This window comes from Orcinus orca, chromosome 6 (genome assembly GCF_937001465.1).
Source record: "Orcinus orca chromosome 6, mOrcOrc1.1, whole genome shotgun sequence".
Lineage (NCBI taxonomy): Eukaryota > Metazoa > Chordata > Mammalia > Artiodactyla > Delphinidae > Orcinus > Orcinus orca.
In genome coordinates, this window is record NC_064564.1 from 56155965 (window position 1) to 56183631 (window position 27667).

The window sequence follows — 27667 nt, forward strand, 5'->3', positions numbered from 1 at the left end:
GCGTTGAGGGAGTAAGCATGCAGCTATTTAGAGAAAGAGCATTCCAGAAAGAGGGACTAGCAATTGCAAAGGGTGTGAGGCAGGAACTTGCCTGGCATGTTGAAGAAGAAACAAGGAGGCCAGTATGGCTAGAGAAGAGAGAGCAAATGGCAGAGAGATTGGATATGGGGAATAAAAGCTAATGGGAGGGAAAGAGTTTGTATAGGGCCTTTTCTTTAAATGACATGGGCAACCATTCAGGTGAACTTTACAATCAGTTTATCAAGGAATTACTAGAAATGTTTAGATAATTGACATATTTATGGTATTGAATCCTCCCATCCAAGAATATATCTCTCCATTTATTCTAGATTTTCTTTTATATCCTTCAGTAAACCATATATAGTTATGCCCCATGAATCTTATAAATTTGTGTTAAATTTATTACTAGGCTTTTAAAAATATATATATATATATATCTTTTTTTATTATTATTATTATTTTGGCTGTGCTGGGTCCTAGTTGCCGCATGCTGGATCTTGTTCTGGCATGCGGGATGTTTAGTTGCAGGATGCAGGATCCTTTTTTTAGTTGCAGCACGCAGACTTTTAGTCGAGGCATGCGGGATCTAGTTCCCTGACCAGGGATCGAACCCAGGCCCCCTGCATTGGGAGCACGGAGTCTTACCCACTGCACCACCAGGAAAATCCCTATTACTAGGTTTTAAAGGTTTGTTTTTGTTTGTTTGCTTGTTTTTTATTGGAGTATAATTGCTTTACAATGTTGTGTTAGTCTCTGCTGTACAATGAAGTGAATCAGCTATATGTTTACCTATATCCCCTACCTGTTGGACCTCCCTCCCATCCCCCCATCCCACCCATCTAGGTCGTCACAGAACACCAAGCTGAGCTTCCTGCACTTTACAGCATGTTCCTGCTAGCTATCTATTTTACACACGGTAGTGTTTATATGTCAATCCTAATCTCCCAATTTGTCCCACCCTCTCCTTCCCGCTCCGTATTCACATGTCCATTCTCTACATCTGCGTCTATTCCTGCCCTGGAAATAGGTTCATCTGTACCATTTTTCTAGATTCCACATGTATGCATTAATATATGATAATTGTTTTTCTCTTTCTGGCTTACTTCACTCTGTATGACAGACTCTAGGTCCATCCGCATCTCTACAAATGACCCAATTTCCTTCCTTTTTACGGCTGAGTAATATTCCATTGTATATATGTACCACACCTTCTTTAACCATTCGTCTGTTATTGGACATTTAGGTTGTTTCCATGTCCTGGCATTTTAAGTAGTGCTGCAATGAAAACTGGGGTACATGTGTCCTTTTGAGTTATTGTTTTCTCAGGGTATATGCCCAGTAGTGGAATTGCTGGGTCATATGGTAGTTCTATTTGTAGTTTTTTAAGGAACCTCCATACAGTTCTCCACAGTGGCTCTATCAATTTACATTCCCACCAACAGTGCAAGAGGGTTCCCTTTTCTCCACACCCTCTCCAGCATTTATTGTTTGTAGGTTTTTTGATGATGGCCATTCTGACCTCACTGTAGTTTTGATTTGCATTTCTCTAATAATTAGTGATGCTGAGCATCCTTTCACATGCCCCTTGGCCATCTGTATGTGAAAGGTTTGTTTTTGCTTGGATTAGTGTTTTGCTTTGGGGGTTTTCCCTCCAGTACATTCTCTAACTGGACCACATCTCAGTTACTACTGTTACTCTAAGCTCAACTACTATTCTGACCTCTATCAAGACAGGTTATTTTTGCCTATTTTCACCTTTATGTAATTATTAGGATATTTTTAAAAACTACTAATTTTTAATATATTCCTCTTAATGACAGTTAAGACAGTTCAGAATTAATTCTAACATCCATTTAGCACATTTTCTTGGCATATTTTGGTAATAGTTATAGTGTCTCCAAATAGTGACAATTTTTTCTCTTCAGTCTTGGTAGTTATAACTTACTTCTGTTACCTAGCTTACTGCATTGGATAGAATTCTCAGGACAATTTGAATAAATCAGGCCATTAATGTGAAATAATTCTTACATTTAATCCCTTTAAATATAATTCCGACTGATTAGATTAGAAATTGTTTTATATTAAGAAAGTATCTTTCTCTCACTAATTTCCTTTTTTTTTAACCAAAAGTCTATTTTTGCATCTGTAGTGAGCACTATAAGTGGTATATTGAACAAGAAAACTAGTGGGATGTAATCAAAATGCACCTATACGTTGTTTCCCATGGTCTCTTTAACATGTATTCAAGGGGCAAGGTTTATTGCTTCCCCTTGGAAGAAACTCAAGTTTGACTATTTTTTTTTTTTTGGCTGCAGCACAGCTTGTAGGATCTTAGTTCCATGACCAGGGATTGAACCTGGGCCCTCAGCAGTGGAAGTGCACAATGACTGCCAGAGAATTCCCAAGTTTGACTATTCTGATTACTCTTAGGTGATTGGAAGTCCAGACATCATTGTAGGAGGCAAAATGTATTTTTAATTCAGTAATTAGAATGTCTTGTCCAATATATGAATCGAAATATACTAACGCTTCAATCTGCATTCAAAGGTAAGATTTCTCCACCCACACACTTTTAGGTGGGCCTGGTTTCAGGTGGGATGCCTGTTTTTAATGGAAGGAAATAAAGTCAATCTCTTCTCTCTTTTCCACTCACTCCCTTGGAGGAGGAAGTGAAAGGGAAATAGACAACTTATACTTAACTTCTACTATTGTAAGATGACCTCATATTCTCTGAGCCTAGAAAATTTGCTTGTGAGTAAATTTTAAAATAAAATATCACAAACATATAGAGAGGAGCATACATGACACAGCTCAATGAAATTTTGCAAAATGAGATTATCCATGTAACTAGGACCCAAATAAAGAAACAGACTATTGCCGGACTCCAGAATTCTCCCTTGTACCACCTTTTAGCCACATGCTTACTCTAAATTCAACCACTATGCTGACCTCTATTAATATGGGTTAGTTTTGCCTATTTTTTGACTTCTCTGTAAATGGCATTATAGAGAATGTAATCTTTTATATCTCATTTCTTTCACTCAACATCTGTGAGATTCATTCATATCATTGAATGATTGAGTAAGTCATTCTTTCACTTACTACTGGATAATATTCCATTGTCTGAATATACCACATTTACTTGTCCATTCTACACTTGGGAAGCCTTCAGTCTGGGCTAATACAAATAATTCTGCTATAAACATCTTGTACATGTCTTTGATATACAAAAGTCTATAATTTTGTTAGGCACATACCTATGATTGGAATTGCTGGATCAAAGGGACCATCAAATGTTTAAAGCTATCTTTTCCTGCATTGAGACTTTTGTGAACACTTCCTGAGGCTCCCTGCTGCTATCCTCCGTCTACAACTCCCATGACATGGCAACAGAATGGTCTGCCGCTCTCCACTCAGCTCCTGGGTTTCCAACGGTATTCCACATGGTTTCTCTTTTGGAGTCTCGTTGCTTTTTGCATGAGTCTTCTTGGTCAGGAGTCAACAAGGCTCCAGTCTGCCCCACCTTCTCTGTTCCCCCACCAGAGGGAGGTATGTTCGTTCTCTAAGAGATCTTATTAAAGACCCTGACTTGGGAATTGGGAGGAACTTTCTACCTCTGCTGCTTGGGGCATTTGAGACACAAAATATACCTTAAATTTTCTCTAAAAAAATCTCTTCAGAATTGTTCTTGAATCCCCCCCCCACCCTGTATCTGGTTCTTTTTAATGTTCTTAGAGTGGGAATGGGATCCAAGATGAGTTATCATTCGTTTGAAAATTTGAAGATTGGTCTGTCTCATGACTCACTTTGAAATTAATCCATCATTGCTCAGTACCTCAGTCAAAACTTCAAGTATAATATCCTACCACATAATCATTTTTTCCACTTTTCCCTATTAATATGTTATTTAAGTATTGTCTAGGGACTTCCTTGGTGGTGCAGTGGTTAAGAATCTGCCTGCCAATGCAGGGGACATGGGTTCGATCCCTGCTCCAGGAAGATCCCACATGCTGCGGAGTAACTAAGCCCGTGCACCACAACTACTGAGCCTGCACTCTAGAGCCCGTGTGCCACAACTACTGAAGCCCATGAGCTACAGCTACCAAGCCCACGTGCCACAACTACTGAAGCCTGCGTGCCTAGAGCCCGTGCTCTGCAACAAGAGAAGCCACTGCAATGAGAAGCCTGCTCACCACAACGAAGAGTAGCCCCTGATCACCACAACTAGAGAAAGCCCGGGTGCAGCAACAAAGACCCAATGCAGCCATAAACAAATAAATAAATTTATTTTTAAAAATATATTGTCTAACACTGAGTCATCTCTGCAATCCTGAAACTACTTGATCATCACGTTCAAGTTTGTATTTATTGTATTCGTAATAAGTGTTGGATTTGAGTTGCCATTTTTTCTTAAATTGAAGTGTAGTTGATTTACAATGCTGTGTTAGTTTCTGGTGTACAGCAAAGTGATTCAGTTATTCTTTTTCATATTCTTTTCCATTATGGTTTATTACAGGATATTGAATATAGTTCTTATGCTATACAATAGGACCTTGTTTATCTAGTCTATATATAATAGTTTGCATTTGCTAGTCCCAAACTCCCAGTCTATCCCTCTCCCACTTCCCCTCCCACTTGGCAACCACAAGTCTGTTCTCTGTGTCTGTGAGTCTGTTTCTGTTTCGTAGAGAAGTTCATTTGTGTCATATTTTAGATCCCACATATACCTGATATCATATGGTATTTGTCTTTCTTGTTCTGACTTACTTCACTTAGGGTGGTGATCTCTATGTCCATCCATGTAGCTGCAAATGGCATTATTTCATTCTTTTTTGTGGCTGAGTAATATTCCATTGTATACATGTACACATCTTCTTTATCCATTCATCTGTGGATGGACATTTAGGTTATTTCCATGTCTTGGCTATCGTGAATAGTACTGTTATGAACATAGGGTGTATGTATCTTTTTGAATAATAGTTTTGCCTGGATATATGCCCAGGAGTGGGATTGCTGGATGATATGACAACTCTATTTTGAGCTGCCATTTTTAAAAGTTTGTAATTATATTCATAAATGAGATTGGACTATAAGTTTTTTTAATGTTACCTTTTATATGTTTTAGTGTTAGCATTATATTGGATTTGTAAAATGAATTAGGGATCTTTTCATACTCATCTTTAAATACTATAAGAATAACCTTTCTTTGAAAGGTTGAAAAACTCAACTTTAAACTTCTATGCTTGATGTCTTATAGGGAGGAAGAATTTGACTTGAAAAAACCACAAGGGCCCCTAAAACTAATTGTGGAAGAATTGGGGGGGCCATATTGGAATTTGAATAATCACATGAAGGGGTAAGAAAAAGAGAAATAAACTTGCTACTGTTATTGGGATCTTTTTTTTCTTTAATCATAGAGAAAATATTTGCATTGAGAATTTGCTACGGTCAACAGAATCTTACTCTAGATATTCCAAGCAGAAAGGTATTTGTTATATTTAATGCAAGAGTTTACTGAATAATCTGAAAGACTGGAGAAGAAGGCTTTAGGTTGAGTGTAGTAAATAGTTAACATTGGCGGCTGTAATGAACCATGCTTCTTTGTTGTCAAACCCTTGTGGAGACCCCGTCCCTTGAAACTAGAATGGCCTTGTATCTTATCGTGACTTATTCTAACCAAAAGAATGCAATGAGGTGACACACTGCCAGTTCTGGGCCTAAGCTTTGGGAAGGCCTAGCAGCATTTGCTCTTATGCTCTGTCTATAAGAAGCCCAGCTACCCTGTGGGAGAAACCAGATGCAGAAACCACATGGAGAGTTGAGGGCACAAGACTAGATAGTGAAGACCTGAGGAACCCAACCAAATGTGAGAAACAAGGCCCCCTGTTTTCTGTGACCTATGTTGAGCTCTTCCAGCCAGCCTCTAGCAGCCTGAGTTACCCAACGTGAGGCACCAGACCTGTAAGTTTCACTTACATCTTGGATGGACCAGCCTCCTGCAGGCACCACGTGGAATAGATATGAACTTTCCCTCTGTGCCCTGTTCAAATTCCTGACCCACAGAATTATGAGAAATAATAACACAGTTGTTGTTTGAAGCTCCTAAGTTTTGAAGTAGTTTGTTACACAGCAATAAATAAACAGAAAACGCTCCCAAACCCCAAGGGAAAAAACCTTCCAAAACCAAATTGACCTGGTAAGAAAGTTTCCACCACCACCCATCTTGGAAACATTCTGCCTCCTGTCCTCTGCCAGACAAACAACTGCTTTCCACCCTACCCGTGTCCTCACCTCTGAAACAAAGTTTCATGCAAATGCTTGTGCCTGGTGCAACTTAGGTCACAAGTCCTAAGCCTCTCACAATGAACAGAGAGCCTGGGAAACATAAGTTTGGGGATTCTAATTTGAGAAAGGAGATTCTTACTACAAAAAGTTAGCAAACTTTGAGGGAGCTGTTCAAAAGATTTTAAGCAGGTAAAAAATGTTTAAGTGTAAAGAATTGTCTTACAAAGCTAAAGTTTGATGGTCATATCCAAAGCTATTATTTCTATTTCTGTTGTAGTTTATTTTATTATTATTATTATTTTATTATTTTTTTTTGCGGTACGCGGGCCTCTAACTGCTGCGGCCTCTCCCGTTGCTTAGCACAGGCTCCAGATGCGCAGGTCCAGCGGCAATGGCCCACGGGCCCAGCCGCTCTGCGGCATGTGGGATCTTCCTGGACTGGGGCACGAACCCGCGTCCCCTGCATCAGCAAGCAGACTCTCAACCACTGAGCCACCAGGGAAGCCCTATTTTATTATTTTTATCTTATAATTCATAGTGCATTTTTCTTATATTTTGCCCATACCACTACTACCTCTCACTTCAACTCCTAATAGATTAAAAGCAGCTTGAAGCAGCAGACATAGGTCTTTCTGCAAAAAGGTACAAGTTTGGCTAAAGTTTTAAGGTCCTTTATAGGTTCCAGAACAACTTAACTTTTATTTTGCCTTCTGTGGGTGGTTTATTTTGTCTCTAGTTTTAGAAATCATCCCATGTTTGTACTCACTTCCATTTTTTCAGATTTATCAAGGTCTATTCTACATGCCAGAAAATTTACCCATTGTATGTGTACAATTACATTTGTTTGTTTTTTATAAATTTATAGATCTGGGCAACCATCATCATAATCCAGTTTTACAGCATTTTCATCACCAGAAGTTTCCCTCATGCCTGTTTCCAGTCCCTTCCCACTCCCACTCAAACTCCAGGAAACCACTGATGTTCCTTCTGTTTCTGTAGATTTGCCATTGATGGACATTTCATATAAATGAAAATATATAATATCACATCGATTTTTAAAAGAAAAAAGATTTATGTTTTTTACATAAGTAATATATGTTTGTTTTAAAAACTTCAGAAATACAGGTTAAAAAAAGAAGATAAATATAAAAACCAATTGTAACCCCAGTACCAGGAACTAACAGCAGTTAATATATCAGTATACATAAAAAAGAAAGAGTAAAGCCCAAAGTCTTTATTGTGGTCTACAAGTCCTGCATGATCTAGACTCTTTCAATGTCATCTAATGCCTTATTCCCACACCCCTCTTCACACTCCAGCCAAATAGGTTTTATTTCAGTTTTAGGAATATTCCAAGCTCTTTGCATATATAATTCATCTTGCCTGGAACTCTTCCTTCATCCTTTGAATGATTAGCTCTTTCTCTTCCTTCAAGGGACTGTTTAAAACCCATCTCTAAGGACATCATCCCTCACTACCCTGCCTAAATTAGTCCCAGACTCACCCTCTTCTTCATATGTTTCCTTCATAACACTTGATTCAATCTGAAATTATTTTATTCAGTTGCCTGTTTGCCTTTTTGTTTGTCTCCTCCAATTGACTATAAATTCCATGAGGGCAGAATGGCCATATCAATTATATTTAGTGTTGTATCCCTAGTACCTGTCCTCAAACGGGTAAGTATTAGTGGAATGAATGAGTTGAATACAGTTACTTATCCTCTCCACGCTTTAGTTTTTTCATTAAAAATGGGGGGACAGGGGCTTCCCTGGTGGCACAGTGGTTGAGAGTCCGCCTGCTGATGCAGGGGACATGGGTTCGTGACCCGGTCCGGGAAGATCCCACATGCCGCAGAGCGGCTGGGCTCGTGAGCCATGGCCGCTGAGCCTGCGCGTCCGAAGCCTGTGCTCCGCAACGGGAGAGGCCACAGCAGTGGGAGGCCCGCGTACTGCAAAAAAATAATAATAATAATAAAAAAATGGGGGGACAAATTGCACCTTCCTCATAGGATTTTTTTATAAGCATATAGTAAATTATTATTATTATTATATCATTATCATTATTTTAGAATCTTTGTGGAGGACTTTTTTGATTTCTTCATTCCCTTTGGACTTTTCAGTTTTCTTTCGGCTTTGCGATTTCCTTCCCTTGAAATGTCCTATTACTTTGGGTTGTTTGATCCTATTCCCTTCAAGGTAGCTGGTATAGTAAAAAGGCCTAGAGTCTTATCCTCCCACCATCTAGCCTGTCTAGAAGACCAAGGAGAATTCAGAGTGTGGCCCAAGAGTAACAAGGCAGTGAGTGTGTAGATAGATGTCTGAAACCAATTGCTCTGTGCCTTTAAGAGAACGCCTTCCTTTTCCTTATCACTCTTTTTCTTGGCTTCATCTTCATGAGCCTCTTCTTAACTGTAGAGAAAAGTTTTCATGGCCCCAAGGAATGGCCAAGTTTGAGATGTGAGGCTATAGGGATTAAAAATACGCTGTAAGATCACCTGAGATTCAACCCAGCGCAACAGATCCAAGGGTTACACCTATGGGATCAAAGACATGATGCCACAGCAAAGAAAAGTGTGCATTATCTGAGCTGTTCTCTACACATGTCTCTTCAGAATGTCTGGTGGCAGACTGTTAACCATGGTCAAGATCCTCCTGTTCACACTCTCTTTCTATCAGGGACATGACTAACACATAGAATATACTATTTTTTTCTAATTTCCTCTCTACCCCAATAACCCTACTCTCCTACTAGTAAGTTAGGACAAGAAGTGTTCATTTTAAGATGAGGAAAGAGTTTTGGAGATGCAGAGTGGTGATGGTTGCACAACAATGTAAATTTACTTAATGCCAGTGAACTGTACACTTTAAAATGGTTAAAGTGGTAAAATTTATGTTACATGTTAACACACAAAAAAAGAAGTGTTTTTCTTGTTTGTTTGTTTTGAGGGTTTTTTTGGCTGTGGGGCTTGCAGGATTTTCCCCGACCAGGGATTGAACCCGTGCCCCCTGCCATGGAAGCACAGAGTCCTAACCACTGGACAGCCAGGGATTGCCCAAGAAGTGTTATTCTAAATGTAGCTATGCTGGCTTTTGTTAGGTAACCCAAAACAGGAAGAAAAATCCCTTGAAAGATTTATGGCACTATATTGGTAGTAAGTTAGAACAGCAGATAAGGATAAAAATTCAGTACATCTCTTTCCCTTTTTTTGTTCTACTCTAACCAGGAGGCAAGAAGTAGGAACGGGTAAAAGGACATTGAATTGAACTTGAGAGGCCTGACCAATCTAAGCTGGACTGAAGAGACTAGACTGAATAAGAAGCTGAGTTTGCCCCCTTCACAACTAATTCTACGTCTTAATTTTCCCTTTACCTAAAATGTCAGTGAAGAAAACACATGACAGCTTCTCAGCATCACTCCTGTGCAACATTTTTGACCATTTCCTCAGCCTTGCAGCTGTTTGGAAAACTGTACCTTAGGTATGTATAAATACACACTTGAACTTTATAATGAGCATGGTCATACTTCCTTTCTCGATCATATATACTAATGTGAAATTATAACTATAGACTAAGTAGTTTATGGTATTTAATTTTTATACAAAGAGGAAATGTATAACTGCATTTAAAAGATGAAATTTTATATATCTGCATAGTCCTCAAAAAAGTATTCTGGCATTCAACAGTGATGATGTTGCATATGGTTAAAATGCTCTAAAACCTCTACCAGTGTATTGCTTACTCATGCTGTTAAACTACAAATGTTATGATGAGAAAAGTAAGCTCAACTAAATTCATGCAAAACTAAATAATTCTGAATCCCAGACGTCCATGTCTTTGAAACATTGCATAAAGGAAAACAATTTCTGAATAGAGTTAGTAGAAATAACATTATAGCCTAGCTTTCTAAGTTCTGCATTTATATTTTCACAGCCAGTTTCTTCTATCTTTATGTAGTTTAAAATTATTATCTTCCTTTATGAATATGTTTATATAGCTTTTCCCAACACTGTTTATTTAACATTGCTTAAATCCTGTGCTCTAAAACAACTAATTTTACTGTTCCTAGCTATACAGATGGTCCCCAACTTATGATGGTTCCACTTACAATTTTTGACTTTATGGTGGTGTGAAAGTGATCCAAATTCAATAGAAATGGTACTTCAGATTTTGAATTTTGATTTTTTTTTTCCTGGGCTAGTAATATGTGCTTTGGATTTTCTCATGATGCTGGGCAGTGGTACCGAGCTTCTGATCACCAGGGTAAACAACCATTCTGTGACTATATAACCAGTCTATTTTTCATTTTCATTACAGTATTCAGTAGATTACATGAGACTTTCAACATTTTATTATAAAATAGGCTGTGTGTTAGATGACTTTGCACAACTGTAGGCTGAGGTAAGTGTTCTGAGCATGCTTGAGGTAGACTAGGCTAAGCTACAATATTCAGTAGGTTATGTGTATTAAATGCATCTCTGACAGGATATTTTCAACTTACAATGGGTTTATGGGGACGTTGCCCCATCATAAGTCAGACAGATCTGTAATATAAACACTGGGGCAATGTTATGAAGGTTTGGAAATCTTATACAAAGCTTTTTGATTGGAAAAGGTAAATAAAGAGCCCATGGGGAGGCAGAACCCAATTCTCTTCTCTGAACTCTGAGAGTTGTTTATTTGTTGCTCTATGGTGGTATTTTTTACTTCCTCTCTTGTTTTATAGATATTTTTGTACTTTGAGCTCCTATGGAGGCCAGGATGATATCTTAGATGTTCAATAAATATCTGCAGTTGAATATATATTAGTTAGTTAAAATAAAAATGGGCGAACTACATTACCCAAAGATAAATTACTAGCTAGAAGTAATGGTTCATAAACATGCTAAGGCAGGAGAGGAGCTGGATATACTAGAGAAAGTTCAAGAATTATACCCAGAATAGAGAAATAGAAGAGGAATGCCAACATAAATTTAAGAACAAAGAGAAAAAAAAAAAAAAAAGACTAGTAGAAGTTAAGAGACAAGACTGCCTGGGCAGCCTGTTATAGCCTAATTCCAAAGAAGGGACTCCTTTTTCCCTTGAGGAGATAGGTACCAGGGCAGAAGAAAACTATCTTGCACAGCGAGACCAATGGAACAACATATAACTTAAGAATCAAATTATTGGCTAGGACTAAAGGGACAGAATAAATGAATTTAGATACAGTCCCAGCCCTCCAGGCAACACAATTTTTTAAAATTAATTAATTTATTTATTTATTTTTGGCTGCGTTGGGTCTTCATTGCTGCATGCAGGGTTTCTCCAGTTGTGGCGAGCAGGGGCTACTCTTCGTTGCAGTGCGCGGGCTTCTCGCTGTGGTGGCCTCTCGTTGCAGAGCATGGGCTCTAGGCACACAGGCTTCAGTAGGTGTGGCACACGGGCTTAGTTGCTCTGTGGCATGTGGTATCTTCCTGGACCAGTGCTCAAACCCATGTCCCCTGCATTGGCAGGCAGATTCTTAACCACTGTGCCACCAGGGAAGTTCCAATAATTTTAATGCACTAGAGATTGAAGATTCAACTTCTATTTATGAAATTAACTTAGTCGTGGTGATTTGATTAAGCTAGTTTACATTTCCCCAAATCTCCTTCCCTGGAGGGTTCCAAATTAGAGTTGGCCAAAAGAAGAATTTGAGATAGATTTGGAAGGTGGAAGTGAAGCAGCAGCCATTACTCTGAAGTTCATTGTGGTTAGATGCAGGAAGAGACAGATATAGAGGACCAGAAAGGTCTAGCTTGTCCTCACTTTCCTTCAGTCCACACCTGGATCTTCTTCCCAGCTCCTGACCCCATTGACCAACACTGGTCTCAGGCTCAACACCAGATCCTTGAGAGATGATCCACAGAGGTGGTAGGTGAATAGAGGCACAACTTCCCATAGATCTCCCCATAAGCCTTCCATATACAAGTCTATTTTGGCAGCTGGACTTGCTTGATTTCTCAGATTGACTTGCTGGTTACTGTCTCTCTAATCTTCCAGCATACCTCTTGGACCTTCACTTCTCCAGTTCTTCCCACAAGAATTTCTACTTGCTATTTAAAAAGAAAAAGAGGGCTTCCCTGGTGGCGCAGTTGTTGAGAGTCCGCCTGCCGATGCAGGGAACACGCCGCGGAGTGGCTGGGCCCATGAGCCATGGCTGCTGGGCCTGCGCGTCCGGAGCCTGTGCTCCGCAATGGGAGAGGCCACAACAGTGAGAGGCCTGCGTACCACATACAAAAAAAACAAAACAAACAAACAAAAAAAAAAGAAAAAGAAAAAAGAAACTCTTGTCCTATATCTCGTAGTACTTCTCCTTCCCTGACTGAAGAAGCTATTAATTTCAGAAGAAACTGAGCTCACTGAAAAATTCTGAAATAATTATGTTTGGTTTTAAACCCCCATTTAAGAAGCCTATTTGTTGTTTGTAGCAGAGATATATGAAATTAGGAGGACCCTTACAGTCGTCTGGTATGAAGTACAAAATGACAAACTCTGATTAGATCTCTGATCTTAAATACCTTACAAATTAGGGAGACATAAGATTTACCCAAATGGATTACATAGATACTTATGCATATGTACGTCAGACATCATTGTTTTGTTAATTGAATTCCTATTCACGACCCCTTTCTCACTTGTACTTTCCAGCCAGGAGTAGATATGAATTCTGTCCAATGAGACAAAATAAGTCTGCTGGGTGTGACTTTTGGGAGAGCTTCTGTTTTCTAACTAAAAAGAGATGGACCTGGTTAGCCTATCCCTTCATCCTATGCCCTTTCTTCCTATCTAAAATTCACATGTGGTTCCCAGACAGCAATCATCTGCTTATAAGTAGACCAGCCAATATAAGGAAAAGGTCAAGTGAATTGAAGACACATTGGTCCTAAAGTCATCCAGCTGCAGTGTCAGCATCTATCTCTTAACTTCTTTTGTATAAGCTACTATAACAGAGTTTCTGTCAACTAAGTCTGAAAGCATTTTAAACTCAGACAATATGTTAATTTAAAAGTGAGTACTACAGAAAGTAGAAAATATGGGATTTTAGAATAGATGATGAGGCTAAAAATGAGACCTAAGAGGTATAACAAGATTTGGACTTTCAAGAGAAGGAAAATGGTGAATAAGCAGAGAGTTATTGAAGGACATTTCTTAGGGAGACAATGGTGTGGAGAAAGGCACGGGGACAATCATATAATAAATGGTGGACAGCAAAGGAACTTTTCTATACTTCACTCAAACTGGTAGTATGTCAACAGAAGTAGTCTGTGATAAATTACATACATATAATGTAATAACTAGAACAAAAACTAAAAAATTTATACAAAGAAATATACTCACAAACACTATGGGTAAATCAAAATGGAACTGTAACAAAAGTTAAAAGAAACTACAGGAAGGTATAGAAAAGGAAACAAACAAAGAGGACAAAAAACAAAAAATATGTAAAATGTCAGGATTAAGCCCTAACATATCAATAGTTACATTAAATGTAAGTGATCTAAATACTGTAATTAAAAGACAGAGATCGGCAGTATGGATTAAAAAACATGACCCAACTATCTGCTGCCTATAAGAAACACACTTCAAATATAAAAACATGTTAGCAAAAGGCTGGAAAATTCATACCATGAAAACATTTATTAAAAGAAAGCAGGAATAGCTATATTAATATCAGATAAAGTAGACTTCTAAGCAAAAAAAAATAATAATAATAATAGCAGAGACAGGAAGAATCATTAAACAATAATAAAAGGGTCTGGGACTTCCCTGGTGGTACAGTGGTTAAGACTCCATGCTCCCAATGCAGGGCACCTGGGTTTGATCCCTGGTCAGGGAACTAGATCCCACATGCATGCTTCAACTAACGAGCCTGCTGGTCGCAACTAGGACCCAGCACATCCAAATAAATTAATAAATTAATTTAATTTATATTTTTAAAAGTAATAATAAAAGGGTCCATCAATCAGGAAAACATAGCAATGCTAAATGTATAGTCACCAAACAACAGAGCTATAAAATATATGAAGCAGAAACTGACAGAACTGAAAAAAGAAAGAAAGAAAGCCACAACTATCATTGGAGACTTCATTTCTCTCTCAACAATTGTTAGGACAACTAGACAGAAAATAATGAAGTATATACAAGAACTCAACAATGCCATCAACCAGCAGGATATAATGGACATTTATTGAATATTCTACCTAACAAAAGCAGAATATACAGTCTTTTCAAGCACCCTTGGAACATATACAAGTTAGACCATACCCTGTACCATAAAACAATCCTCAAAAAATGTAAAAGAACTGAAATCATATGAAGTGTATTCTTTGTCCCTATTTACAGGTAACATAATTGTTTATGTAGAAAATCCATCGAAATCTATCACAATTTTTTTTTCCTAAAACTAATAAGTGAGTTCAGGAAGGTCTCAAAATATAGGATAAACATATAAAAATCAATTCTATATACCGGCAATGAACACATGGACAGTGAAATTAAAATTACAATAGCACCAAAAAATTAAATACTTAACTGTAAATCTAACAAACCATATATGGGGTTTGTAGGCTGAAAATGAAAAATGCTAATGAAAAAATTAAAGATGATCTAAATTAATGGAGAGACATACTGTGTTCATGGATTAGAAGACTCAACTTACTGAAGATATCAAATCTCCCCAAATTGATGTATAAATTTAACATAATTCTTATCAAATACCAGGAAGATTTTTAAATAGATATAGACAAGCTTATTCTAAAATTCTTATGGAAAAGCAAGAAACCAGAATTGCCAGAAAAAAAAACTTAAGAAACAAGAAGAAAGTAGAAGGAATCATTCTACCTGATTGTATGATTTATTATAGAGCATCAGTAATCATGACAGTGTGTTAGTATTTCAGTAATCAAGATTGTGGCTCAGACAGAAAGACACGATGATCAGCTACACAAAATAGAGAAATAAGCCCACACTAGTATGGCAAAGTGATTTTCAACAGAGGTAAAAAGGCAATTCAATGAAACAAGGGTAGTTTCAGCAAAGGTGCTGGAAGATTTGGATATCCATAGACAAAAAAAAAAAAAAGAAAAGAAAAGCCTCAAACCTTACCCAAAAATTAACTCAAATGGATCATAGATTTAAATATAAGATGTTAAATTATAAAACTTTTACAAGAAAACACAGGAGAAAAATCTTGGGAACCTAAGGCTTGGTAAAGACACGACAACAAAAGCATCATCCACAAAAGAAAAAAAGTTGATAAATAAAAAATTGATAAACCAAAATTAACAACTTTTAGTTGGTGAAAGATCTGGTAAAGTTGAAAAGACAAGCTACTGACTGGAAGAAAATATTTGCAAATCACATCTGACAAAGGATTCTTACCTGGAATATATAAAGAATGCTCAAAATTCAACAGTGAAAAAAGCAATCCACTTAGAAAATGGGCAAAGGACATGAAGAGACATTTCACCAAACAGATAACACAGATGGTAAATAAGCACATGAAAAGATGCTTAATATCACTAATTATTAGAGAAGTGGAAATTAAGACCATTGACCTATTAGAACAGTGAAAAGAAAAAATAGTGACAATTCCAAATGGTGGAAAAGGTGTGAAAAAACTAGATCTCTTATACATTTATTATTGGTGGGAATATAAAATGATATAGCCACCCTGGAAAAGAGTTTCTTAAAAAACTAAGTATAGAGACTTCCCTGGTGGTCCAGTGGTTAAGACTCCGTGCTCCCAATGCAGGGGGCCCCGGTTCTATCCCTGGTCAGGGAACTAGATCCTGCATGCTGCAACTAAAGATGCCACGTGCTGCAACTAAGACCTGGTGCAGCCAAATAAATAATATAAGTAAATAAATAAATATTTAAAAAACCCCAAAAAACTAAGTATGCAACTACTTATGACCCAGTAATTGCACTCCTGGGCATGTATTAAATTAAAACTTATACCTACATAAAAACTATTAAATTAAAACTTATACCTACATAAAAACTACACATGCATGTTCATAACAGTTTTATTTGTAATGGCCACTATCTGGAAACAGCCAAAATATCTTTCAATAGGTGAATGTCTAAAAAAAACTGTGTACATCTATACCATGGAATCTACTCAGATATAAAAAGCAATGCACCACTGATACATGGAACAATGTTTTGGATGGATTTCAAAAACATTAAGATGAATGGAAAAAGCCCATCTGAAAAGGTTACGTACTGTATGATTCCATGTATATAATGGAATGAAATGACAAAATTCTTTCCAGCTGTTCTAATGACCATCCAGACTCATTGATGCTTCTCTTATCCCTTGTGTCTGAGAATGACTCTCCTCATTGATAAATCTAGTCACTACCTCACAAACTAGTACATCTTAGTTTTGCCCCTCTTAACGACCAAAGTTCCAAATACTTTTGACTTCCAGAGAAAGCTAGGCTTAGACCAGATTTATGACATCTCTAACTGAACTAGCTCTTTGATTAATGTTCTTTATCTTCCCCATATTCTTGCTAACTTCCCCACCACGAGGCTTAAAATATCACATGTAAGGAAACAGTTCATACCATATGACCCAGCAATCCCACTACTGGGCATATACCCTGAGAAAACCACAATTCAAAAAGAGTCATGTACCACAATGTTCATTGCAGCACTATTTACAATAGCCAGGACATGGAAGCAACCTAAGTGTCCATCGACAGATGAATGGACAAAGAAGATGTGGCACATATATACAACGGAATATTACTCAGCCATAAAAAGAAACAAAATTGAGTTATTTGTAGTGAGGTGGATGGGCCTAGAGTCTGTCATACAGAGTGAAGTAAGTGAGAAAAAGAAAAACAAATACCGTATGCTAACACATATACATGGAATCTAAAAAAAAAAAGAAAGAAAAAATGTCTCTGACGAACCTAGGGGCAGGACAAGGAATACAGACGCAGATGTAGAGGATGAACTTGATACGGGCAGGGGGAAGGGTAAGCTGGGACAAAGTGAGAGAGTAGCATTGTATATATACACTACTAAATGTAAAATAGATAGCTAGTGGGAAGCAGCTGCATCACACCGGGTGATCAGCTCAGTGCTTTGTGACCATCTAGAGGGGTGGGAGGGAGACGCAAAAGGGAGGGGATATGGGGATATATGTATACATATAGCTGATTCACTTTGTTATACAGCAGAAACTAACACAACATTGAAAAGCAATTATACTCCAATAAAGATGTTAAAAAAACCCCAACAGTTCAGTAATTGCTGCTCATACCAATAAGTTTAAGTTGTGTTACTAATACTGTGTATTAGTGTGGGGAATTATGCACATTATATGTAAAAGATGTGAAGGAAGGGATTATCATTGCTAAATTTGGGGGATAAGTATCAACTCTTACTTAGAATGATTTCCATTAAAATGGTTAGAATGAAAGTATTTGTAGTCAATGAGAAATGTCAGTGCTTTTAAAGGGTTAGCCTTTAAGCACATGAAAATTTCACAAAGTCAAAACAAATTAAGTACTCTCAAGTGTCTTCATATCTGCTTTCTCGGCTTAAAGGATAATGGAGACCCTGTCAGAGTTTTTCACCTGCCCCTTCCTCTCATTTATTTAACAAATATTTACTGAGACAAATTTTATTGAGTGCCTGCGAATGCCAGGCACTGATCACTAAGATAGTGCCTTCTTCTAAGTATTTTAAAGACTAGTCAAAAAGATTGTAATTAAGAAATTATGTCACAGTGAGATGAGGTCCGAAGTCTTTCGAGAGGAGATTTTTGGGTTGAGTCCTCTAGGACTAGAAGGAGTTAAACAGAACGGTCTGGTGGTAGGACACGCTGTGAATGGGGTGGGGCAGAGGGAGGCGGTCAGGAAATTTGAAGCTGGGAATACTTTCAAGTGCAAAGACAGAAGGTGGAAGAGTGCTGGGCTGCTTTTACTTCCAGCATCTTTTTCTAATTACACAGTGCTGCTGGCCCCCTGCTCCACCTAGAGGTGGTGTGGGATCACACAAAGGCGGGGACTTGAGAACAGACTTGGGGGACCGTTGCCTTGGCCACTCGAGTAGATGTATGATTTGGGGCAAGTTGCTCAAATTCTGTGAGCCTGTTTTCTCATTTGTAAAATGGGGATAGTAACACCTGGATTAAATAAGAGACTGTAAGTCAAGCTCCTCCCTCAATTCATTTAGATCTCCTTTCCCCCTCCCCCTTGCTTCAGTTGTTTTGGAAATTGTATTTTCTCCTTACAACTCCCTTCATTGCTCCTCTAATCTCTATCTTGCTATACTTTTCCTGGCATCCCCACTAAGAAGGCTGACTGTGGGGGAGGGGTGCTTCGAGCTTGGCTGGAGAAGAGCACAAGCTCACAGTAGTTCTGAAAAGCTCTCCAAGGGGCTCTGATGAGCCCAACACTCGCGCCTCCCTCTCCTCTCTCCTCTCCCCTCCCCCTCCGCTCTGGAACTGCTGCTCCCAGGGATCCTGGGCTTTTGTTCTCTAGAGGCTTAAACTACCACCTGTTTTGCTTTGACTTATTGTTTAAAGGGTATCGCCCATTGTCTACAAACTATCAAAAATAGAAACTGCCGAAACTTAAAGATAGCAAGAGCTAAGTTTGTACTTTCTTTCTTTCTTTCTTTTAAAATACGAACACTAAAACATCAATGTTTTTTCATTTTCCCTCTATTTCCATTCCTTTTCTGAGGACCTCCCCACTCCCAATAATTTTACATGTTGGTACCATCATTAAGCACTAATAAAAAGTTATCTTTTAATATTAATTATAATTTATCTATTAATATATATCTGTCTTCCCTACTTGATTTTGAGTTCCTATGGCCTGTAGTATCTTGTACAGCAGTAGTTTCTCAAGCTTGAATATGCATAAGAATCATCTGGGGATCTTGTTAAAATGCAGATTCTGATTAGCAGTTCTGGCAAGGGGCTGCGTTTCTTCTAACAAGCTCCCAGGTGAAGCCCCTGGACCACACTTGGAGTTGCAAAGCCTTACTGGGTTTAGAACAAAGGAGGAACACAAGAAATGGTTGCTGGATGATGCCTTGGTCTCTCCTACTCAGTGCTTGGAATTTTCTTCAATACATCTTTTCCACTTTTTCCTGTGCACTATTTATGACTAACTGACAATTATTCCTTTGTGTACTTAGCTGTGCCCTTCCTTCCCCTTTTCATAGTCAACAGTCTCATCCAGAAACCAGTCACTTAAGGAGTACAACAGTAATCTCCAGCCTCTTTCTACTGTCATCTACTTTGTAGCAAGCAAGAATAACTTTTTAAAGAATCATCTTTACCTTTGTTGCTCAGCAACCTATAGTAGCTCTCTAGTATACATCGTATCAAATTCAAATTCACGATGAAAAGCTTCAAGACATTTCTCCAACCCTTCCCTCTCGCTTGCTAGTCAATTTCTCTTTTTGCAGCACTTGGAACTCTTTGCATATTGCTGAGGTATCAGTCAGTCTCCTTGCAAGACGTTTTGCATTGCGAATGTCTTCTTTCATTCTTTTTAAAGGCCTATGTGTATCTCTTTCAAAAAATTCTCAATTTTTATCTATTTAATGTTAAGCTTTGCTTGATTTATTTGTGAGTCCTTCGTTTAAAGGAGTATGAGCTACATACTATTATTTATTTTTATTTTTTTTGCTTTTTTCATATTTTGGTTCAGTTTTAAATGGGAAGTGTCTGTGCTTGCTGTTCATGGTTGTATCCCTAGCACATAAGAGTGCTTGACACACTAGGTACTTTGGGAGGGGACTCAGTGAAGGATGAAACACAATTTAAGATCAGCTTTTATTACTTTTCAAAATGCTTTCTTTGCTACATTTATTGGGAAACTGGGTGAACGTTAATGGTTAAATAAGACAATTCTGGTGATATAATTCTGGTACAGTAAAAATATTAAAGGATCAATTCACATCAGAAGGCTAGTAATAACTACCAACACATTTAAAAATGTACTGGCTACAGGATAAAAAAATAATTTTAGAAATCCCTTGAAGATTATTTTGAGAGATAAACATTTGAGGTTTAGCAGCACTTTACACTGTACTACCTACAAGCTACCATTCTACTAGGGAAATAAAATTTAGATGCATTTAAAATACAGTATGGGCCCAAACCCACATCCTATCGAAAAGGCTTATGCTTTCCTATCATTGTTTTCTATACTGCACGTTTTGCATTCGTTAGGACTGCCTATTTCTTAATAGTTCTTGGTGCTTTAAATTTAAAAGAAAATAAATGGGGCTTTCTCATATTACAGTTTCAAGGAAAAGGAGACTGCAGGGCCCCTTCAGCAAGGTTTAAGAGGCCTACAAGCTGCACACCCGTGCAACCGCCTAATGCTCCGATTTCATCTATGGGTTTTTGTACAGTTCTTTTTTGGATGGTGCAAACCGCGCAAGTGCAGCGTTAAAAACCTCTCCACCCTGGGAAACGATGCAAGAACATGCAGCTTAGGCTGCCAGATTCTCTCCAACACACAGCCAAGGGCTGGAGGCCCGTATACCCGCCCCCAAACCCCGTCCACAACAATCGTTTCCTCCCTCCCCGCCTTTTACATACAGTACACATACAAATACACACACGCAGAGCAGCCAGCAGGGGCGGGCCGGGCCCGACCACTCCGCAAACCGCAGGGGGGAGCCACAACGGGCCAAGCTGTTTGCTCCCCCTTCTTTGTTCCTTCTCACTCTTATCTCTCTCCATCAGGCTGCACCTGTTAGGAAAAAGCGAACTTGGGGATCTAGGATCTCCTGAAGTCCCGTTTCGAAGCCACATACCTTCAGCGGGTGTTGCGTTATCCCCCCTCCGTCGGCTAGCAGTTGGTCCCGCCCCAGTGCTAGCGGGCGCGGAGCGGGAGCCGCGCGGGAGCAGCGCAGCGACGGCGGCGGCAGCTGCGGCGCGGTTGCTATTCGGAGACGTTGAGACGCCTCTGCGGCAGCTGGTGGCGCAGGTGGCTTGCGTGGACGCGGGCAGAGGCGGCCGGCCCGCCACCGCAGCCTCAGCGCCCGCGGCCCCGGCAGGTGAGCGGGCGGCAGGGACTCGCCCCGCCCCCCCCCTCCGGTGGCCTCACTCCTGGCTGTAGCGGGGAAGTGGCCGCGGCCCGCCCGGGAGCAGAGGTTCGGCCCGGGGCTGCGATCGTAGGGAAGAAGGCTGGGGGAGAGGCCGTGTGTGGCTGGGAGGGGAACGTTCTCTTGCCTTTTGCCATCTTTTTCTTCCCCCCGACCCCCCACCCTCTTGGGGCTTAAGCTTGGGAGAAAAAAGCCAGAGGAAAGATGGGGCGGAAGAAAGGGGAATTCGGGGCTGAGAAGCATCTCTGCCTCAGGTGGTGGCGTCTTTTCGGTCGTCGAGCGGTGGACCTTGCGAAGCCTGGAGGGCTAGCTCTCGGGCTGCGGAGGCCGCGCACTCGCGCGGGAGGAGCGGGAGGCGGCTCTCCCCTCACTCTCCCACCCCCTCCCCACCCCTCCCCCTCCTCCTCCCCTTCCCCCGTCCCTCCCTTACGGCCCCTCCCTTCGGGTTTCTGAGCTTTAACCGCCCTCCATGCTCTCCCTCGCAGGCGCGTCGGGACACCCCGAGGCATCCTCCCCCTCCCGCCGCCGCGGGAGCCTCGGCTGCCGTCCGCCTTCCCGCATCCCCTCGCAGTCCGCACCGTCACACCTCCTCCCTGTGCTCGGACCCCCGGCCTCGGCCCTGAAACATGACTCGCGATTTCAAACCTGGGGACCTCATCTTCGCCAAGATGAAAGGTTACCCTCATTGGCCAGCTCGAGTAAGTGATTTTTAGCCTTCGCGTTTAGCGGTGCTACATTCCTCAGAGGCCTACTTCCTATACCCTCTTCTCTTAATTTTTTTTTCTCGTGTCCTTTCTCTCCCTCGCTTTCACTTAGTCTCATTTGTAACCTGACCTTTTATTTTAGTTTTTTGCCCACTAATCTTCCATGTAATTTAAAAATTCAGGTGTTTATACATATTTAGGTATTTTCCTGTGGTTTGTTTTTGACAGACTTTGGCAGGTTTTCTTAATATGAAATATTTCAAGGTGATGCCATTAGTGTTCCATTGTAGGTGAAAATAATCAAGTATGGATTTTGTGTTTAAAAATTAAGGGAACAGGCATTTTCTTAACTTTGAGTAAAATGCAAAATACCAGTGAAATCTATGCCAACTATTGGGTGTTAAAGAGTTCTACGTGATTAAATTAACATAGGTATTCGTTCCTGTTTTATGGTTGATGAGACCTTCTGGATTGACTTGTTTAATACGATAGAGAACTGGATATTCTTGAAAATTTTACAATAAGGTAGCATCACGGAACGTCTAGAAAGTTTATTTTCACGTTTTTATTGGTGAAGTTTGCCTTATGACCTTGAAGAAGTTGTTTTACCTCTTTGATTGTTTCCCACAGGCAAAAGGAGGAGTAGACCCATATTCCTGGGTTCACATGTAGTGCAGAGAGGTGATTAAGGACTGAGGGTTTTTTGTAACATTTAGGAATTGAGACTGTCTAAAATATCTAAGTACCATTGTCAGAAAAAGATCTTTTAGGTTATGGTAGGACTCAGGTTCTAAGGTAGTGATAGAACCTAGCAAATGTTGAGCTCAATTAGATTAGTAAGCTCAAGGTCCTTCTTAAATACAAACATGAGATAGTCTAAAGTTGTAATTTCCACTAATTTACTCTTCATTGAGGACTGTATTTCTTAAAGATAATTAAATCCTGTAGTTTTAATTATGTCAGTTGGGAGGAAGAGTAACCATTGGTTACAGAGAATCATGGAGTGAGTTGCTGAGTGCTATCCAAGTATAAAATATTCACTGTTTCTTAATTTTTCCCGTCCAGCTCTTTACAGACTCAGGTTTACTGGTTTCCTTCCCCAGCCTGGAAAGATTTTTTTTTTTCCCTAGTCTATTAAATCTACCTTTTCAGTGGAGTCTTATTGAAACAATCCTTGATCATAATTCATCTGTATATTTGATACTTTATTTCCTTTGTGATAACCTTTTATTTTAACTCTTATGCGCATTCTTTGACCTCCAGGTAGTTTGTAAGCTTTTCCAGAGAAATAGATACAAACTGAATTTCCTTATTACACACCCTCCCAATCCTTAGTACATAAATCATACGCTAAAAAACACCTTACTTCATGTTTAAGTAAAGAGCATAGGGAAGCTGAGCAGGTTTAAGGCCCCTGCAAAATACTTTTTTGTGGTTTTAGCATCATTTATTTTGAGGTGTTATAAAATCCGAGCATATGGGGTACATCTTTATTCAGATTTCTATGCGACAGTGCAGTTAAAAACCAAATGAAAATGTTTTAAAAATTATCTACTCTTCTAAATCATCTTCCCTACATGCTTCAGTCTGTTAGGTGACTAAGAATGCTAATAAAAGCAAACCTAGAGTAGCCTTAGGAGGACCAGAGTATTTTCTTTCTTTCTTTAATAAATTCTATATTTAACATTTTAATTTGGATTGAAATGGGAAATTTTAGTCTCTTTCCTTTTCCCTTTTTTTCTTAGAAGCAGTTGAACTTAGTTTTGATATTGTCTGTGTCTAAGAATTATGTTCCTTTTTCTGTCTTCTCTCCAATCTTACGAATTCTAAGTCTTTGCTTTAGAGAGTTTAAATATGTATTTAAGGTCTCAGCTGTGAAGGTGACAATCATTGTTCCAGTTTTGATTTTAATGCTTTCTGTCTGTGTATCCCAGGCTTCATTACTTTTTAAGTCTTGCACATTCTTGTAATCCTGTATCAGTAGTAATTGTTTTTAAAGTCAACTTAAAAAAATTGCCTAGCATTTATTAAACTCTTTAGGTGCTAGATATTTGCATAAACTTTTAAAGCTGTTTGCTGGCAGAAAGCATATGAGCTGAGGTGACAAATATATCCCTTATCTTAAGGCCTGTAAGGATTTTCACAATTTAACAATTTGTCACAAAGCCGAAAAGACAGTATAATCTTCATATAGGTGGGGAAGTTAAGTTCCCAAGGGTGTTGGGTGCCAATGATTCTTATTGATGTCTGAAACCTTCAGATTGCCAACATCACCCTCATGGTCTTCTCTTAAACATGATAATGCATGTGGAGCATCATAGGTCTGCTGGTGGTCTGCTCCCTTCTTAATAGTCAGCTGATTTTTTAAATTAAAGTGTCTTTGAAATTATGAAAGTTCTGAAATAGAAATATTATTATATAGTTTAAATAAATAAGTAATGAAGTAGAAATGTTAAATTCTGGCCAGATACTACTGCCTGATGGCCTTAACTCTGGTAAGCAAAAGTATCAAGTATTACAGATGTGTTATACATAACAGTACCTGATACTTTCTTCCTTACTTAATTAGAAGTATTAAAGTATTAAAAGAGAAATGAAAAAGGAACAGGTAACCTCATGTGATTCAGCCATGTAGGTCTAAGATCTTTTCAGAATATGTGTTTCAGACTTGGAGAAATACTGTTTTAAACTTGTTAATGTCTCCTATATTTGGATAGCCTCCCTGCGGAAATAGAATTTAAAATTTTTGAATAGGTTCAGACTCTCTTATCTGGAATTCTTAGGGCCAGATGTGTTTAAAAATTCAGAACTTCGGGATTTTAGAAAGGTAATGATGGTACATATGCCATATATCTTGCTCCTAGTAGGGTCTGGGATGGCACATGGTAATCTAACACGATATTTCTGTGGAGAAGCATCACTAGAAATGCTAGGTGGATAAAAGAAATGATGGAATAGCTTCAGTGTCAATCCAGGTTTTGCTACCAAATGAGTTTTGAGAGAAATAATTGGTTTTCAGAGCTTTTTGGGTTTCAGAACTGGAGGTAAGGGATTGTGGACCTGTAGAACTGGTCCATTTTATAGCAGATCCCTTTTGGATGTCCTGTTTTCAGTTTATTCTGATGTGTTTAGGTGTGTATGATTTAAAAGATTTTAATTTTTCTGATCTTTTTTTTAGGTAGATGAAGTTCCTGATGGAGCTGTAAAACCACCCACAAACAAACTACCCATTTTCTTTTTTGGAACTCATGAGACGTAAGTCCTTTTAGCTCTAAAAGCAAATCAGAGTTAATTTAGCACGTTCATTAGGCATATAATGAAAAACAAGTAGAGATTAATTTAGAGAGAAAATAAAGTAACAGGAGATGTTAAAATCATCTTTGAACTTGGAAAAAAATCTTCAAGTTTCCTTTTAAAATTTTATGGTAGAAAAATTAGACACTGTAGATTGAACTTTTATTGAAATGGATGTCCTTAATCATAAAAGAAAGATGTACATTGGTCCTCTCATCAATCAGAAGAATAACTGATAGATGAAAATATGTAAGGGAAGTTTTAACAAGGCATTCAGTATTCATATTTAGTATAATTAGTGCTTTTCATGACAGCCTGGCACCCTATTTTAGGCTTTGATTTTAGCCACACAAATGGTATATTGTGGGAAAGGTGAGAAGAAATCTGGATAGTTCCTTCTGTGTGTATTTATATGGTCCTGAGAGCCACTGTTACTGCTCTGCTGCCCCTGGTGGATTTGTGGGCAGAGAACTGATTTGGTGAAGCAAATAAATTTTTCAAAAATTGCAAAAAAAAATTTCCAGTAGAATATTGAACTGTTACTTCTGGGTACAGAGGATTACTCCAGGGGCTATCTCATTAGTTTTGAAAAATAATACACTATGTGCCTGTATTTTAATAGCCTTACAAGTTGTATATAACCTCGTTGATTTTGAACTTTAAGTTTAGAATTTGCAATAATTTTGGTAAAGTAGACTTGTTTACCTGGGATCAGGTGAAATAAAACTGGTGGTACTCTAATTAGAATTATGTATTCCTTAGAATGTGTACAGTGGCAACATTGGTTTAATGTTGCTTAGTTACTGTATGAACTTTCACATAATTTTAAGAAATAGCTTTATTAATATGTACTTTACATCATAAAGTTCACTTGTTAAAGTATATAATTCAGTGGATTTTAGTATATTTATTTCCATAACCATTAGCAGTCACTCTTCATTCCCTCCCCCTCCAGCCCAGGATACCCACTAGTTCACTGTCTATTTTTGCCAATTCTGGACACTTCATATTAATTAATTAATTTATTTTTGTTGTGTTGGGTCTTCGTTTCTGTGCGAGGGCTTTCTCCAGTTGTGGCAAGCGGGGGCCACCCTTCGTCACGGTGCGCGGGCCTCTCACTATCACGGCCTCTTTTTGCGGAGCACAGGCTCCAGATGCGCAGGCTCAGTAGTTGTGGCTCACGGGCCTAGTTGCCCCATTCATATTAATGATATCGTACAATGCCATGTAATTATCTGCTTTAAAATATAGTTTTGAGTCCAGAATTGTATTGGCCTTCACCGTAATTACTTTGAGTTGGATCCAGGTATATTCTCTGAATATAAAAATTCAATTTGTAAAAAAATGATGAGTTTCTGATTCTCTGGGATAATCTGTTTAAAACTCTTCCATAAATTTAATAGAGAAAGGTATCTTTTAATGAAAAACTGTGTACTCTCTATATGAGTAGGGGTTTTCAAAGTGTGGTACCAGGTCAAGCTGCACCCCATATGGGAACAGCACATGGGAACTTCAGATAGTAGGCATGCAAATTCTTGGACCTTACGTGAACCAGAAGCTGAGGTTTGGGGCCCAGCAGTCGGTTCTAACTAGCCTTCCAGATACTTCTGGTGCCTGTGAAGTTTGGGAACACTTTATCAGAGTAAAGTGAGTAGACATTCCCTAGAATTTTTATGTACGCTTATAGTACCATAGAACACATAGTTAATTTTTATGCTAAATTTAGAAGAATGATCATCCCTTCCCCAACATTTAGGATTTTTATGTTGTAAATATCTGTGAATTATACATCAGAACAGACTACACCAAATAATTAAATTTTCATAAGCATTGTTTGGTTAATAACAAAACAGTGGTATTAAGTGGTTAATGAAGACAGTGAATTACTAATATTCAAGAATTAGAATATATTCAGGAAATTAAAGTATAACTTTAAAATTAAGCTAATGGGGCTTCCCTGGTGGCACAGTGGTTAAGAATCCGCCTGCCAATGCAGGGGACATGGGTTCGAGCCCTGGTCTGGGAAGATCCCACATGCCACGGAACAACTAAGTCCGTGAGCCACAACTACTGAGCTTGCGCTCTAGAGCCGGCGCTCCGCGACAAGGGAGGCCACCGCAATGAGAAGCCGGTGCACCGCAGCAAAGAGTAGCCCCTGCTTGCCTCAACTAGAGAAAAACCCGGGTGCAGCAACAGAGACCCAGTGCAGCCAAAAATAAAAAATAAATTAAAAAAAAAATTAAGCTAATGATA

At 38.9% G+C, this 27667-nt stretch overlaps 1 protein-coding gene and 1 long non-coding RNA gene across 7 annotated transcripts in view; both read left to right on the top strand.

The window, feature by feature from the left end:
- Positions 1-4929: 4929 nt before the first annotated feature.
- On the top strand, positions 4930-9813 carry LOC125964587 (uncharacterized). The gene is made up of 2 exons (XR_007477728.1): positions 4930-5377; positions 9530-9813. It is a non-coding gene; the product is annotated as an uncharacterized LOC125964587 (long non-coding RNA).
- An 11124-nt stretch (positions 9814-20937) lies between these two features.
- Positions 20938-27667, top strand: part of PSIP1 (PC4 and SRSF1 interacting protein 1) — a 46379-nt gene continuing 39649 nt past the window's right edge. For 5 of the 6 annotated variants that reach the window (XM_033439752.2, XM_004276116.3, XM_033439757.2 and 2 more), the window contains exons 1-3: positions 20938-21368; positions 21902-22114; positions 25299-25375. In XM_033439752.2, the coding sequence (XP_033295643.1) occupies positions 22043-22114; positions 25299-25375 (149 nt within the window). In that variant the 5' untranslated portion in view covers positions 20938-21368; positions 21902-22042. Of the gene's footprint in view, positions 21465-21901; positions 22115-25298; positions 25376-27667 lie in introns of all 6 variants that reach the window. The other variant, XM_033439754.2, reaches the window with a different exon arrangement.